This window comes from Haliotis rufescens, unplaced genomic scaffold (assembly GCF_023055435.1).
Source record: "Haliotis rufescens isolate VD_foot unplaced genomic scaffold, xgHalRufe1.0.p SCAF_1, whole genome shotgun sequence".
NCBI lineage: Eukaryota > Metazoa > Mollusca > Gastropoda > Lepetellida > Haliotidae > Haliotis > Haliotis rufescens.
The window spans coordinates 16493516-16509827 of NW_025963779.1; the positions used below are offsets into that span (position 1 = coordinate 16493516).

At 40.3% G+C, this 16312-nt stretch overlaps 1 protein-coding gene across 1 annotated transcript; it reads right to left on the minus strand.

Annotated features, from left to right (window-relative positions):
* Positions 1-8774: 8774 nt before the first annotated feature.
* On the minus strand, positions 8775-15484 carry LOC124149622. The gene is made up of 3 exons (XM_046521341.2): positions 15457-15484; positions 10379-10428; positions 8775-9553 (listed from the first exon to the last, which is right to left on the minus strand). Exons 2-3 carry the CDS (start codon positions 10419-10421, stop codon positions 8793-8795), a joined length of 804 nt encoding a protein of 267 aa, XP_046377297.2. The 5' UTR covers positions 10422-10428; positions 15457-15484; the 3' UTR covers positions 8775-8792.
* Positions 15485-16312: the final 828 nt, after the last annotated feature.

A 16312-nucleotide genomic window follows, 5' to 3' on the forward strand; every position in this document is an offset into this window, starting at 1 on the left:
GGCTTCTTCGCACACAATGAAAACAATATAACATTATTTACGAACTAGGCAAATTTACTCCATGGACATGAGAAATGGCAATGTTGTTGTCTCTTTTAGAACGTTCCGTGTTAAACTTCTGTATTTTATTTCTAGTGCAGTGTGGAGATGACCAACTGACCCCGAGAGTCACCCTTGGCGTTATAGCACTTTCACGGCATAATAACCAGAGTGTAAGTTGGTCAGTTCTATTGTTCACATATCAAATGAGCGGCCTTCATGCTGAGCATTACTGGAAAATTTCATTAAGATCTTCACCGTGCCTTACTTCTAGTGGATTGATCAAGCGAAAATTTTAACCTTCTTATCAACTAACATTTGTATCAGCGAGATCCTGCCTGTACAGACACGAGGGAAAAAGACAACTCAGCCAAGTCAAGTGATGATCGGAGATAAACGTGTTATTTGACTACAAAAGCCAAGTGATTTTAACAATTGAAAGACATATGTACCTGACGCAAATCGTACCAAAAATGCTTGTATTCATAACCAAATCAATAAATGAAACAGATTAACTTTAATGAAGACGTCACATTGAGGGCACTTAACCAGTGTACCACACCCTGTGGATTCAGTATAGACGGGCAACTGTTGCCTACCGAAGTAGGAAATAATTCAGACAATGTACTTACAGCTAATTTAACCTAAGATGAGTTGGGCCATACCTTCGTTAACGCGGAGTCATCAGTCTTTCAAGATCGAATGCAAGCAGTGTTCGAAATAAGTGCGTGTCCGAAGGCCCATAATGGTATGGATCTTCATGGCCTGCAGTAAATTTACGTATCAACTTATTTGTCACAGTTAGTTGCCGGGTTTTTCATGAGGGCCAGAAAAGTTTATTGGTGGGTCCTGGTACCTGTCTGCCAAATATGTTATGTTTTATTTCAAACACTGAATGCAAGCATTGTTTCTGTAACTTTGAATATATGAAGATTTATCCGTATTGATAATATTTATTGTGAAGTTACTTTTCTTTCTTCACAACAAACAGACAAAACCAGTTTTGTTAATTATAATCAGTTTTTAACCGCTTTCACTTCATTCAGACATAAACAAACATACACAAACTGATGTATATGTATACGGACTGAATGTCGACAATGTTCGGGGACAGTTTTATATATATTCTCGTCGCTATATGACTGGGTTGCCCATGCGACGTTACACATTAACTTACCCCTCAATGTTCGGGGAAGGCGAATGTCCATGTGGCAAAACACATGACGTCATCGATTCAATGACCATAACAATTTATCAGAAACTATTTACTAGTCGCGTTACCGTGTTGCTTGACCAGATGTTGCCTTGTAGTGAGTGAGTATTGTTTTACGCCGCTTTTAGCAATATTCCAGCAATATCACGGCGGGGGACAACAGAAATGGGCTTCCCACATTGTACCCATGTCGGGAATCGAACTCGGGTCTTCGGCGTGACTAACGAACGCTTTAACCACTAGGCTACCCGACCGCCCCTGTTGCCTTGTATGTATGTACATGCATGAACAGAAGTATGCAATGAGCGGATTTATACAGTACTCAATCATCATTTTAAACATAAAGAGATGGTGGATGTATTTTTTAGCAAAAAGCCTATTTTGTAACTTTTGTCCTCAGGTTATCTGACAATGAGTACAATTTACTCATCAATCATGCATCATGTAGCGATCGAAAATAGACCTAGATATGCTTGAACTTACTAGGATTTTGGAAATATCGCTATCTCAGACAGACTCCTACATGAACCGGATTATTATTGTGGATTTACTAGATGTATTGATTTATGCGATTATGTGCGAGAGAACAGTAAAGAAATGCAATATTGCAGTAATGATTAAGTGTTTTAGTATTTCAGTTTAATTAGGGAACGGGGGCACGGGTGGCCCAGTCGTCTAAGGCGCCGCGATTCGCTGTGCAGAGTTGCGTCCCTTGGGCACGCCAGAAACCTATGATTGTGGGTTCGAATCCCGGTTCGCCCCGATTATGTTTCTAGGTTTGTCAGCACCATACCCGTGCTCGTGGGTTTCACCGAAGTGGTAAACGTCTTAGACCTGCATCACTTCGGGCTTTCCTCCCACATTAAACTGACACGCCGTGATATAACTGGAATAATGTTAAAAGCGGCGTTAAACCCAACTCACTCACTCACTTAATTAGGGAACCCATGGGCACGGTTGGATAAAATATAAACCATGGATCACAGTTTGTGCAAATCTGGGATTCGGACCCTTTATCATCGGATCCAGGTACGCCCACAGTTTGCACAACGAAGACTGACCTCCCGTGGCACCTTTGTACGGACATAAAAGATAATTTTGTTATTATACCAGTTTATCTCTATAATTTTGATACTAATCGCATTCACCGTTCCGACATCTTGTACTATAGTAATAAGTAACGTGCATAGGATGAATGTCGTGCTACTTTGATCAATATAGAAATGAATTATAGAAACCACTGATGAATCTTTTTATTTCTTTATTTATTTCGGTATTATTTTCTTAAGAGCCCACTGTCCATGGTCATCTAAAGATTTTAAAAAATAGATATTGGAAAACATGGATACACTCACCATTTGGACACCCGGTATCATCACTGTTTGATAGTGGTTTATAAATATGTGCCTATGATATATATAGTTGAAATGGTTCTGTTGTAGCAGATATTTCTCATGATTATGGAAATGGTTTTGCCGCTTTTATTTAGTGAGTGCGTTTGACATAAATGAATAAAAAGAAATGCATGATGTGCACCATTGTTCTTCCAAATTTACCGTATTTACGATAAAGAAACACACTCAGCTTATAATTTCTATTCCTTTTATGATGTACACTGAAGTATTTTCATCATTTTTATTTCATTCTGATGTGAAACGTTGGGGAGGTAGATCAGTAATGCGAGAAAAATCATGATTAAGGACATTCCTTGGGTCAACGCCCAAGCACAGACAACTGCATAGCCATCTTTCCTCACCGTCATTCGAGCATTATCTCCCAACTCAGAGTTGTCGGTTTTTATGCCAATCATTGGTCACATGGGTCATTTGCATACTTGGTGTTCGGACCAGGAATCCCCACGCGGTTGTTGATTTCAATGTTGACAGGCCTCCTCTCCAAAGTCTGTACATAAAGTTTTCAAGGTAGCATGGTTGAAACTTATGTCAATTTCATGTGATATAAGCATGATGAATGTAGCACCAGGATAATTTGTCTAATATGATATAAAATCATCGGGAAATACTGCCTCTTCGTAAGATGGTAGTCTTAAATATATTTTTTATGTGTGTCATTAAGTTCTTAAAATTCAAGGCAATATGGTGAGTTGATAGTTTCTTCGTGCTTTATGCAATATTTAAGCCCAGTCAACAGCAATGTACTCCACATATTGTAGTCGTGGGTGGGGGCATCGACTCCCACTTGTCGAGGGGAAGACTATGTTTGTTGTTTAACGCCACACTATTCCTAATAAACTGACGGGCAAAAGAGAGTACACATTTGAAAATTGGATTTGACCACAAAAGTACAAACGTTAATAGGTTGAAAACAGTCGGCGGAACACTGCAAACTATAGGTTTAAAACACAGCAATGCTACCTGTATGAAATACGCCACCATCGAATAAGAATTCTTTCTTTTCTTTTTTTTGCCACCAACAAACATGGGTGTAAACTTTCTTTTGCCCCGCAGTTGTGGTGGTGGACGTTAACAGAGGGCTTTACAAAGCACTTAACACGTGGAGTGTCTAACCCGGGTCTGTGGTGCGACGAGCGAACGCTTTCACCACTTGGCCATCAAAGCACCCCATATTCGAAGAAAGAACTGCTCGGAGAATCATAAACTAAGAAATTAAAGTGCGTAAAAAAGGAGGATTTTATTTGTAAACGAGACGATTTCCTTGAACTGCGTAACACGTGATTGTCAGAGAGCTTCAACGGATACATCGTGTTTTATAAACTGTTCAAGGAGAGCGGTAGCCTTGTCCATCAACATAGAAGACGAATAATATTTGTACCTAAATGAACCTTCAACAGACTACCATTCTCAACGATGGTTATAGCATGATACAAGAATAAAGAAATAAGCGACAATTTCAACGGATGTTGTGTAAAAGGTGTTGCTTTTTGCTTTATTTCCTTCGCATTGACAGCGAACTGTCATGAACTGTTGAAGACGAATACTGGTGACGCCACGCTGATTTACGTGGCAAAAACAAATCAAATATATATATACTTCAGGATACAAATACAACTTTTAGGTGTCACCAGCAACCACTGTACGCCAGTTTGGATAATTACATCATGAAATAAAAGTAGCTCAATTGACCGCTATAGTATTATATTTTGTGACGTATCAAAATCCGCCATGAAAAAAAAGGTTGCTTAAAATACAGTACTATGTGGTACCCTTTCTTTTGTGCTGACTGGTAAACGGCTTTTTCGAAGTTATTTCGCTTATGGTTGGGTTTGGGTAGCGCAGTGGTTAAAGCGTTCGCTCGTCACGCCGAAGACCCGAGTTCGATTCCCGACATGGATACATTGTGTGAAGCCCATTTCTGGTGTCCCCCGCCGTGATATTGCTGGAATATTGCTAAAAGCGGCGTAAAACCATGCTAACTCACTCACTCACTCACCCCTTGTTCGAATCCAGTGATTGAGTAAAGCCTATTTTGGTGTATACGCCGTAACAAACCTTTTCACTTTAAAAAGTGCAGTGACCTGATCACTGTATTTACTTATAGTGGCGGCTCAGTTTTATATAGGAATACAATTCTCGTCCTCTGTATACAAGGAGCGTACCTACACGTTCACTAACTATAGTTTATGTATATTCGTTGTGCAATCAACAACCTTCAGCTTTATAAATAAATACGAGTCTGGACCACAGAATCACCATGATCACCGCCCACAGCTGTCGTAGTACGAATACATGCATTAAACCAAGTCATCGAGCCCGACCGTCGCCCCTAACGACAAGCATAGCTGGTTACTGGGGAATCAGGAATCCCCGTGGGGTTCACTAACTAAAGGATGTGTTCATGTCAGACTTACCCGGTCCTTCGCTTGTTTCATCACGGTCACGGAAAGTAAATGCTTTCCAATTCTCCGGAAACGAAATGGAAATTTGGTAACACGTTTATACATGGTTTCCGTGATAAGAAACTTTCAGCGAGTTTCCAGTTGACGGTATGCCTGGAATTCTCAGTTAATTTGGGTTTGGGGTTTCTAAAAAATATCACTGCAGGATTGACATGAGTATGTAAAAGTTATGCAACCGTCACAACTTACAAATAGTCATATATGATTATCCTTGAAGGGTGAGTTTCAATCCAGTGTGGTCAGATGGATGGAGCGTCTGTCCAGAGAACGGAAGGTCGGCTCTGAGTCAGTATGCTGTGCCTGAGTGGAGTATCAATGTTAAATTACCATGTTAAATGTTTCACTAAAGTTTCATTTTCATTTGTTTCCAACGATAGGGACAGAGATAAATCATTAGTATAGCTTTAGTCTCACGAGTGAGTGAGTGATTGAGTTTGGTTTAACGCCGCCTTGAACTGTTCTCACGTTTTGTCCCAATCCATCACGTATGGCAAGGCTCTGCTGTAGTGTACGAGGCATTCATTATGTCCACTATAATTTTTATACCTTCAAGAACATACCTTCTGAACTGCTGATCTGGCCTGAGTGTTGGTTTTATAAAAAACACTCTGACGTGCTAAGTAAGTGCAATAATCTTGAACGCCACGTTAAATCCCATTTCACCTCATCTTACTTTCGGGGCGGTCGGGTAGCCTAGTGGTTAAAGCGTTCGCTCGTCACGTCGAAGACCCTGGTTCGAATCCCGACATGGGTACAATGTTAGAAGCCCATTTATGGTGTCCCCCGCCGTGATATTGCTGGAATATTGCTAAAAGCGGCGTAAAGCTATACTCACTCACTCACTCATCTTACTTTCAACCCTCTCTGTTTTACTCAGTAAAAAACGTCAAAATCTGTAACACAATTTTAAGACTTGTACTTTCCAATTTTCTATGTTTGTGAACTTGTGAACTGCCTACTGTGTAAAAATTAGTTTTTGGGGATTGTGGTTATGGTACTCTTCGTTTATATTCTTTTCTTGACACCATATTCACTCACTCTGAACAATCACATAAAGAGGGCTTGTTTTTGCTGTTCCGACAAAAATATGAAAATATTTTAGCCTTTGTTAAGACCTGCTGTTAAAATGTTTCTAAATATTGTCTAACAAAATAGACACAATTTATGGATAACAACTTCTTTAAAATACTACTATAGCTTGACAACAAGAATTTGTTATACTTACATTTTGTCTAATTTGTCATCTATCAACTTCTAAAGATATGCCCATCCAACAGTGAGTGAGTGGGTATGGTTTTACGCCGCTTTTAGCAATATTCCAGTATTAACACCAGAAATGAGCTTCACACATTGTACCCATGTGGGGAATCGAACCTGGGTCTTCGGCATGACGAGCTAATGTTTTGACCACTAGGCTACCCGACCGTCCCCCTATCAAACAGATATTGTTTAACATTTAAGCTATATATTTATGTTATCATTTGTAGCATGAGAGTGACCAACTACGAATGCATACATAAAGTTACGATTGATGATATGTATTTACCTAAGAGAGTGAGTGTAGAAAGTACATGCGCCAATACAAGATACCTTTTCTGCCTCTTATCCGCTTGAGTGAACGCTTTGACCACTACGTTTACCCACCTCTCCATCTTCATCCGCGATTATCACGTGTGCTACATTAGATTTAGATAAGGTCCCTTATCTCATGGTTGGTCACATTTTTAGAATTTGGCAAAACATTATTTTGTTGAAACCTTTTGAAAACAGAGCTCTTTATACACTACACAACAAAAGTCTTTTACTTTATTTCGCCAAAACACTTCTGCGTAGTCTGTATTAATATTGTATATGGGGGCGGTAGGGTAGCCTGACGGTTAAAGCGTTCGCTCGCTCATTTTCTGGTGTCCCCCGCCGTAGTATTGCTGGAATATTGCTAAAAGCGGCGTAAAACCATACTCACTCACTAATATTGTATAATTTGTCTTTGTGTGGTGTATACTCTCCTGCTGATGCGCGTGCGCTGAGTTGCTCGTCATAGCTCCTCCGTATACATTGGGGTCCGAAAAGAATATATTTCAATTGTTTGCACCGTTTCAAAACGAATATAGACAATATGTGGCTCTTCTGTGCGCCATAAAAATTAAATCAAAATAGAATTGCCCTGGATTTCAGAATTATGCATGATTAATTATATGTTGTCAGAACCGCTCTGTCATGATTTTTACCCAATAGTGTGTTGACTGAAAATTCCTGACACCAGTGAAGGCCGCCAGCGTGGGTGGAACGACGCTGGGTGGAACATTTCGCTGACGCGTGTACTGTCCAACGTTCTGCATTTTTGACAATTGACCCCACGTCGCTTTCAACATGCGATGACATTTACAGAGGACATAAGTTGACAATGTTATGATCAATCCATCTTTCATGGACATTAATATGTTGTTTTGTTGCAAATTCGTTCTTTGTTTGCGTTTATTTTTTATTTCCCATGATAGTCAGTGATGCACAGATACGTTTCTCCTGCTAGTATATCATGTGTCGACTGTTACGCAATCATAAAATGTGGGTTCTCAAATACAATATGAAATAATTCACGTGTCTGTCAAAACAAACAACAGTTCCGTCCAAGTGAACATAAATATTAGCTGAAATGTGGGTTCAATATAGCGTAGGCATGAAACATTGACAACCAATTGTCCATTCGGTATAAATAAAAAATGCCTTCAACTGTTCGGAAGTGCGTCATTAGAGTGACGTTGTAGTAATGTGGTTAAAATTATGATAATAATAGATGGTGACTTCACTACCCAGACGAAGTGTTGAATGGACCAAGTGCCTATAACCGCATCTGTATTGCGATAATAATCTTATGTGGCAGTAGAGACGGTTGTGTATATACACATAGGTATAGCCACCTTTCTGTCGCAACTGTCGCAACTGTCGCAACGATCCAGCCTGCCATGTTTATGTAAATGTAGCAGGGCGTGGAGTCATCCAACAGATGACATCCTTACCTTGTCAGCTTGCTGACGGGGTTAACCTCTTTGGTCATGTGGACAAGGCGTCCGACCTCGGATCAGAAGGTCCGTGGTTCGAATCTCATCACGGGACTCGGATATTTTATGGCCGCTACATAAACAAGGGCAATAACTCAGTGCCGTCGACAGCGCTCGACATTTTACTGGTACTTAAGTCATTTGCTGCCACTGACAATTGCTACAATTAAATTTACAATAATCTCTACTGCCTCATAACAATATTATCATAAATGTGGACCGCCTCTAGACTCTGGTCTAGTAGTAGAGCGTCCGCCCGGAGAGCGGAAGGTCCGGGGTTCGATCCCCGCGTCGCGTCACTCCAGAAGACGTCAAAAGATGGTACTTGTTGTTACCCTGTCTGACGCTCGGCATTAAGGGGCTTAAACGAGGACTGGTCGGCTTGGAGTCAGTATACTGTGTCTGAGTGGAGTATTCGTGTTAAACTGCGGCACATCTCAGTGTACTAGCACTACAAATCGGCATCAGTCCGGACTAGAACAAGCAGCCACACAGACACACACACGTGCATGCACGTCGCAACGTTAAACCCCATTTCATCTCACCTTCATTGGAATGAACAACAAAGACATTGTTTTTTCCGAGGATGTATTTCAAAGCAGCCTCAGCAACCTCGGTCTGACAACTTGAAGTCCTTATAGTAAGTGTAGGTGTCCTTTGGCGTCGCCCAACTTGAACTTCCTCCGCCGAAGAAGGTGGAGAAGAAGATTCCTTCAACCTTAATGTTATTAGAGTTCCGGAAGACCAAATTCTTAACCTGCAATACCTTATTTCTGTTAAACCTGACCGTCAAAACCCCATTTTTGGAACCAACAGAGTTCAGCTTGACTGTCTGCCTGATTCTCTGCCATTGCCCTGTCTTAAACACCCATGTTCTACCAATATCATGTCCATAATCATAATTACAATGGACTTCGTTTCTGTCGCAGAAATCGCTCTTCTGATTGTCAGGAATGTAGGCGTACACGACACCATCACCCCCCGAGCGCCACATGTATCGAGTGGAGAAACATTCGTCTGCGTTTCTTCCCCCAGAACACTCCTGGCTCCCTCCCCAAAGACCAGGCAGCTTACCTCCCTTTACGAAATCGAAATTTCTCGCGAAGTAGATCTTGTAGTCCAAGGTAAGACAGGTTCGAGGAGAGATGGGTCGGGAGTAAAACTGAGCTCCCCTGTAATCACCGGATCCGGAATAGGAACCTTTCTTGTAGAAAACTCTCAAGACTTTCTTCGAGGAACTACCAGTGGGATCGTCAACGACGGCCATCGACTCATCCCCAAAGTCATGGTCACCGTCCAACTTCCAGTCATCCAAGAAACTAGATGATTTGAAACTTTTTTGCTTCCACAAAGTTTTACTCGTAACTAAAACGAAAAATGTGAAACCATTTAATATGCACAAGCAACTATTGTTCATGTGTGAAATGCTTCGTTGGTCCTTTTCCATCATGAACAATAACCCATACAACAAGTCTTAAAGAAACGTAAAATACCTTGACAATTTTCACGGACAGCACATTAAGACAACTGTATTTATGAATATTTACTGTGAAAATGTGTTTTCCCTTAATTGTTGTAAACAACACAACATTTTCACTGGCCATGCTGGATGTCTTGCAAAAAATATGTTTTGCGGTTCCCCAAACCACTGGTTGGCTCTTTTCAGAGAACATAACTGTATGTCTTGAAGCAGTGAGTACAGAAATATTACCTCCAAAGAATTTTCAAAATGCTCACAAACTGCAGAAAGAATTAACTATCAAGACCAGACGTTTGATCTTTCGTTTGTGTTATTGCGGTTCATGGAGTTTTAGGCATGAAGTGCTGACATATCTTTTATTTACCTACTGTGATTTTGTCAGCGACAGAATGTTTAAGTCGTTGCTTGAAACATACAAAATAACATTCTGATATAGTCTAATAAGAAGAGTCAAACAATATCATATTTTAAACATCTAGTGAATACTTTCCACAGGACAAAATTATCTGAGTCAAAAATATCCTTTTCCTTGTACTGAAACAACTGTCCCAACCCCAAGGTAAAATGTGAGTCCCCTACCATCATAGAGTATCAAACTAGTGAGATCGTAAAATAAAATACAACCTCACCTGTTGAACTTCTAATGTCCCCCGTTGTGATATTGCTCGAATATTGTTAAAAGCGTCGTAAAACCATACTCAATCACTTACCTGTAGAAAGACATAACAACAGCAGAGACCACGCGTACCACATGGCGTATCTGAAATCGAAACAATTTAAATCAACAGTTGAAACTATTATACAATATATTTGTTGGATCTTATATCCATGTATGTTCGTCGGGATTCCCAAAATGGTCGTAAGAGTCGACTATAATGGATCAGATGGTCCTGCTTGGTGACTTCACTATTGTGTGATAAGAAATGTTAGCATGCTCCCTGACAGTGGTTTGCCTGGTCCTGCCTTAATTATGTACAGGTTGACTTGATATAGCTGGACTGTTGATCAGTACGGAGCTGAACAATATTCATTTAGTCATTCAAGACCAACATGTGTATTGGTTTAAAAGCTGTCCGGCCAATATACATGAAGTTAAAAGGTCAATGATAAGCAAGTTCACGCATGCATAATGATAATGCAATTTGAATACACATATTAGTGTATTAAAAAACTCATTGCTTGTTTCTTTAATTCAAAATTAATGCATTTCTTTAGAACGCTAAATTTGTGTGTACAGAGTGCAAGTGAGAGCTTATAAGTAATTATCAAGTGATAATACATTATTGTTAATACAAACATATTTTTCAATATAAATTTTCCTTAAAACAGTTTATTCTTTACATACAAAAGAACATGACACTCATCATCAACTGGCGGACTTGCAAAATGGACATAAATGTTTTGGAATGGATTAGGCGTCGGTAGACCGGCGTTAAGAAAACCCAGTACTTCGGAACCATATAAATTCATTGGTTGAATTGATGAATCGAAATATACCTAAGGTGGCACCGGTGTTACGAAATAAACTAATGTCCAAAAGAAACGATACCACACATTTTTCTAAATATTTTATTATGAAGAGTTCATTTTCGTCTAAAAAGGTACTTTTGCGTATCCTACGTTCCAAACCAAACGTATTCGGTCGATAAAACCGGGAACATTTGATCAATTGATAAAAAAGCGTGCAATTTGCCCAAATGACGTTCCGTCCTGTAACACGAAATGCACGTGCATATCTTCTGTATAAAACTGCTGACCCGACACGTTGGGATCACAGCAACAAAAAGCACACAAAAGAAATGCCACGTTTGACCGCGATTGAGAGAGAGAGAGCCGTAGGAATGCTCCAACAGGGAGCTACGCACCGCGACGTCGCCAGAAGGTTAGGATGCGCGCGCATAACCGTCACCAGGTTAACTGGGACACGTGATAGGTCGACAAACCGTCTACAGGAGACTGCGGGCACATGGTATCCGAGCACGTCGCCCCTACCGCGGAGCGTTCCTGACACCTCAACAGACGGATATGGGCCAGGCGACTTCGACTGTGGCAACGGTGGAACTGGGCACGTGTCATGTTTTCTGACGAAAACAGATTTTGCATCTTCAGGAACGACGGCCGGCAGCGTGTGTACCGAAGAGTAGGTGAACGTTTGGCACCGAACTGCATCCATCAAGTCAGGCCATATGGAGGCGAAGGTTTAATGGTTTGGGGTGGAATCTGCGGTGACGTCAAAACGAGACTCGTCGTTATTCGAGGAAACCTGAATGCGCAGCGTTATCGTGATGACATCTTACAACCAGTTGTGGTGCCATTCATCCAACAACAGCCTAATGGTATCATTTTCCAGCACGATAATGCGAGGCCTCACACGGCAAGGCTGACCCAGAACTTCCGAGCAAACGCCAACATTCACGTTTTACCATGGCCGGCATGTTCACCGGACATGAACCCAATCGAACACATGTGGGACATTCTCGGCCGCAAAGTCAGGAATCGCCCTGTGCCTCCAGTTAACCTCAAGGAATTGGAACAATGCCTCCTCCATGAATGGCAACGCATCCCCCCCAACGTCATCAGACGTCTGACGTCATCAGCCCGTAGACGTGTACTAGCGTGTATTGACGCTCACGGTGGACATACCCGGTACTAACGTGACTTTGAGACGTGTGTTGTGACATTTTCCACACTTGACTCATCAACTGTGTTCAAATGAAATTTTCATTTTGGACCCCCGCGTCTTTACATGTCTGTCCTCATGGTTGTAAAGGATTGATTACAATGATTTTTTTGTACACATACTGTGAAAACATTACTCACAAGTCATATACCAATTTCAAATGTCTGTATCGTTTAGTTTTTTTGTCATGTCTTCTCAAACACGTGGTATCGTTTCTCTTGGACATTAGTTTATATTCGCCCCCAGAATAAAATCTGGCGGCGAATTTATACAGGTACAGTTCCGCCCTTCTCGAAATAACCACCCCCCCCCCCCCCCCCCCCCTCCCCCCCCCCCCCCCAATTATTTCATTATCGGCGATCATACCTACATATTTTTGATGCAACATGTACACATGACATTACTGAACAATCACCAACCAAAAACATGCACCATAATTAAGTAATTCGGAGTAAATCACCAGAAAGTGGAGCTGTGTGTAAGCGTCGCTGATCTAGGTAACATGTAAAAGATCAATCGTTAAACGAAATAAGATTTGAAACGTATCAAATACTTCAAGCTATCGTGATACTAATTTCCATCTGTCGGCGTAGCGTTTATATTTATAGGAACGTACTATATCTAAGTAAATACCACTTAATAATGTCACTGTTCATCGTATTTAAAGCAGACGGTTAAAGAAGACCTCTTCTCCCGATACTCTCAACAGTCTCACAAGTGTTCCGTCCGAGTTGGCCCGGGCTGTCAAAATCAACTTCAACCTCACAGATGTAACATGAAATGGATTCACACCTATAGATTAGTATTTTATCTACCTATATACCACTTTATAGTGTCTCAGATCGCGGATTTAAAGAAAACAAGGTGCTCAAAGTGAAGCCCTTTTCCCTCTACATTCTCAACATAGTCTCTATCAGAAGTGTTTGGCTTGTATTGGGTTCGACTTGGCCCGGGCTGTCAAAATCAACTTAAACATCACAGATGTAACATCAAATGTGTTTACATCTATAGACAAGTATTATGTCTACCTAAATACCACTTTATAGTGTCTCAGATCGCGGTATTTAAAGAAACCAAGGAGCTCAAAGTGAAGCTCCTGTGTGTAATCGGTTTAATTGTACGGTATACATTGTAGACAGACATACTGTCATCTTGATGTATTATTCTGTTTTGTATATTGACAGCTAGCGATTGAGTATGAGGTTATACTGTATCATTTTTACTATTTTTATATTTTGCAATATGTTGTGGTCATCAGTTATGCAAATCAGTTTCGGTGTGTCTTTTTAACAAGGGGTTTTTCATTAAGATTCACCGCCAGCCCGATTGTAACAATTACATGTACACTTTGCTTTGACGATGCCGGTTGATGTTGTTCAATACAGGCTGGCGGTGGGTGCTTTTGAATCTATTCTACATGCTAATCATTTCGGGAAGATGATACACATTTCTCTATATTTTGGGTTACTTTGCTTATATTATTTCCGATTATCATTCTTAGTTTTACTTTTTCTGTTCTCTCATCCAGGACCTTTGCATAGTCCAGATTTAAAGATTGTACATCTAAACGTACGCAGTCTTAAAGACAAAGTAGATTTAATCAGTGCTGAATTAGATAGTTATGATGTTGTATGTTTAAAGCAAGGACTGGTCGGCTCGGAGTCAGTATACTGTGTCTGAGTGGGGTATTCATGTTAAACTGCGGCATGATATCTCAGTGTGCTAGCACTATAAATCGGCATCAGTCCGGACTAGTCCAAGCAGCCACACACACACATACACACACACACACACACACACACACACACACACACACACACACACACACACACACACACAAACACACATGCGTGCATGCAAGTCGCTATATAAGTGCAATAATCTTGGACGCGACGTTAAACCCAATTTCACCTCACCTCACCTACACTGATACCATTTTCAAATCGTAGCCTGTATTAAGGGATATATTTTAGTATCTCAGTAAATCAGAGTATAACGGACAGCCTGAGCTGGAGGCGCGCGTGGATATGTTGACAGTTTTTACGTCGTTAGTGTTAAAACCGAATGTTTGCGAGGATTAATAAGATTTCTGAAATTCAGTTACGACAGTAACCGTACATGTATTTGTTACATTCAGTCATTTTATTCAAATTTGTTTGGTATGATTATGTCTTATAATTATTTTAGGATGGAAGGTACAGTTACCAAATAAAATATGCTGAAATATCAATTCATTATGACCATATTTCATAATCTATTTTTTAAAGTAACCCCACTTACATTAAAGATAACTGTTTAAAGAATATAGTACTTAAAGACATTGCAACAAACCGAATAATCGAGGGGAGACCTTATACTGAGGGGGGCGCGAAATATATCCGCCGGGGGGAGATTTTATTTCAGAAAAGATTCTCCGGGGTAGAATCTGTACCGGTATAAAATCTCCGGGGGGGGGGGGGGGGGGGGAATTTGTACGGGGAGAGTTTATACCGGGAAACCGGCTCTAATTGAAATAATAATCAATAATTGCTTTGCTGCATTTTACAACTAAATCTAAAATCATTTTTGCACATTTAATGTATGACTAAAAGTAACTCCAAGGTATCTATACTCATATGAAAAGGTAACAGAAAAGCCTTTATATGACCATTTTTCAATTTTAGATACACGACCACCGCTTCTAAATACAACAATATTACCCTTATCCGGATTAACATTCAACCTCAATTCATCAGTGTATCTTTCAAAAATGCTTAACTGATTCTGGAGACCATCTTTAGTATTTACCACAAGTATAACATCGTCTGCAAAGAAAAGCATTAATATTTCTAGTATATCAGGATATGACTGAACACCATGATGTTTTCCATATCTGCATCTTTCAAAAAAAAAGAAAACAACACAACCTTGCTTTACGGCTACATATTCACTTAATTCTCCATTGTAACGCACGCATGCTTTAACACTTCATAAAGTCATGGTAATATTTAGTAATTCCCAACATTATCCACAATGGTACAAGTGGTTACGGTAGGTGTGAGATGGCATGGAATACATATATGCATGCATTGCGGATAATTGGACTCACAAGGTTTTAAGCGAACTTACCTTCACGACTCCTGCTTGCAGTACTAACAATGAACACGTATGGACGCACAAGCCCTCAAATGACGTCAAAGTTGCGATTAAGAACGTGTTACATCCTATTCATAAATTGACTATGCAACACGTGGTGGAAAATGAATATATAATTGAAACAGCTGTGCGTTTTTCAACGGTAATCACATCATTAAACAGATGTGATTTAGTTCTACTCGAATCAAGGTCTTAGGGTCAAGGTATCTTTCTAAATTATCGTTTATTTGAAACAACCCGGATTAAAATGCCTATTTTCCTCCATGTTTTACTGAAGTAACATCTATTCCACGCTCTGTCCACTCTGTCGGGTGATTGAACCCTTCCATATATCTGTTGTACAGTCTACAATGACCTGCCTGACATGATGAGGTTGTGACCAATAACGTTATCAACATGCTGTGGCTGAAACATTCCAAGCCAAACCATGATTGACTCCATTATGGCGTTGGATGCTAATTATTTGTCAACATAATCCCTTACGATGTCCACACTTTCGAGGTCAAAAGGTTCCTGGAGTGCCCGGATCCTCCTGGTGACATCCTCAACAGCTGAAATGATGTCGTCATTTGCTTAATTTCCTTAATGCTTGCTAGACAGCTTTCTTCAAGTTGCGGGTAGATGGAATTCACCCAATTCTTCTCTTTGGGAAGGTCATAAAAAAAATTACACATATCTGGCAAGGGTCTTGAAAAAGTGGACAATATATATATATATTTCTTTTGGATTAATGACCTGTCCCTGCAGATGGAGATAATTATGAGACCCAGGTTGCCAAATGTATTCATTTCATTAACGAAGAATACCAACATGTAGTGGTGTTGATGCC

Excerpts from the sequence above, each read along its gene's own strand:
- LOC124149622 (XM_046521341.2), bottom strand. The coding sequence starts at position 10,421 with ATGTGGTACGCGTGGTCTCTGCTGTTGTTATGTCTTTCTACAG. Across the intron at positions 9,554-10,378 it reads GTTGTTATGTCTTTCTACAG|TTACGAGTAAAACTTTGTGG; the intron begins GTAAGTGATTGA and ends TTTTCGTTTTAG.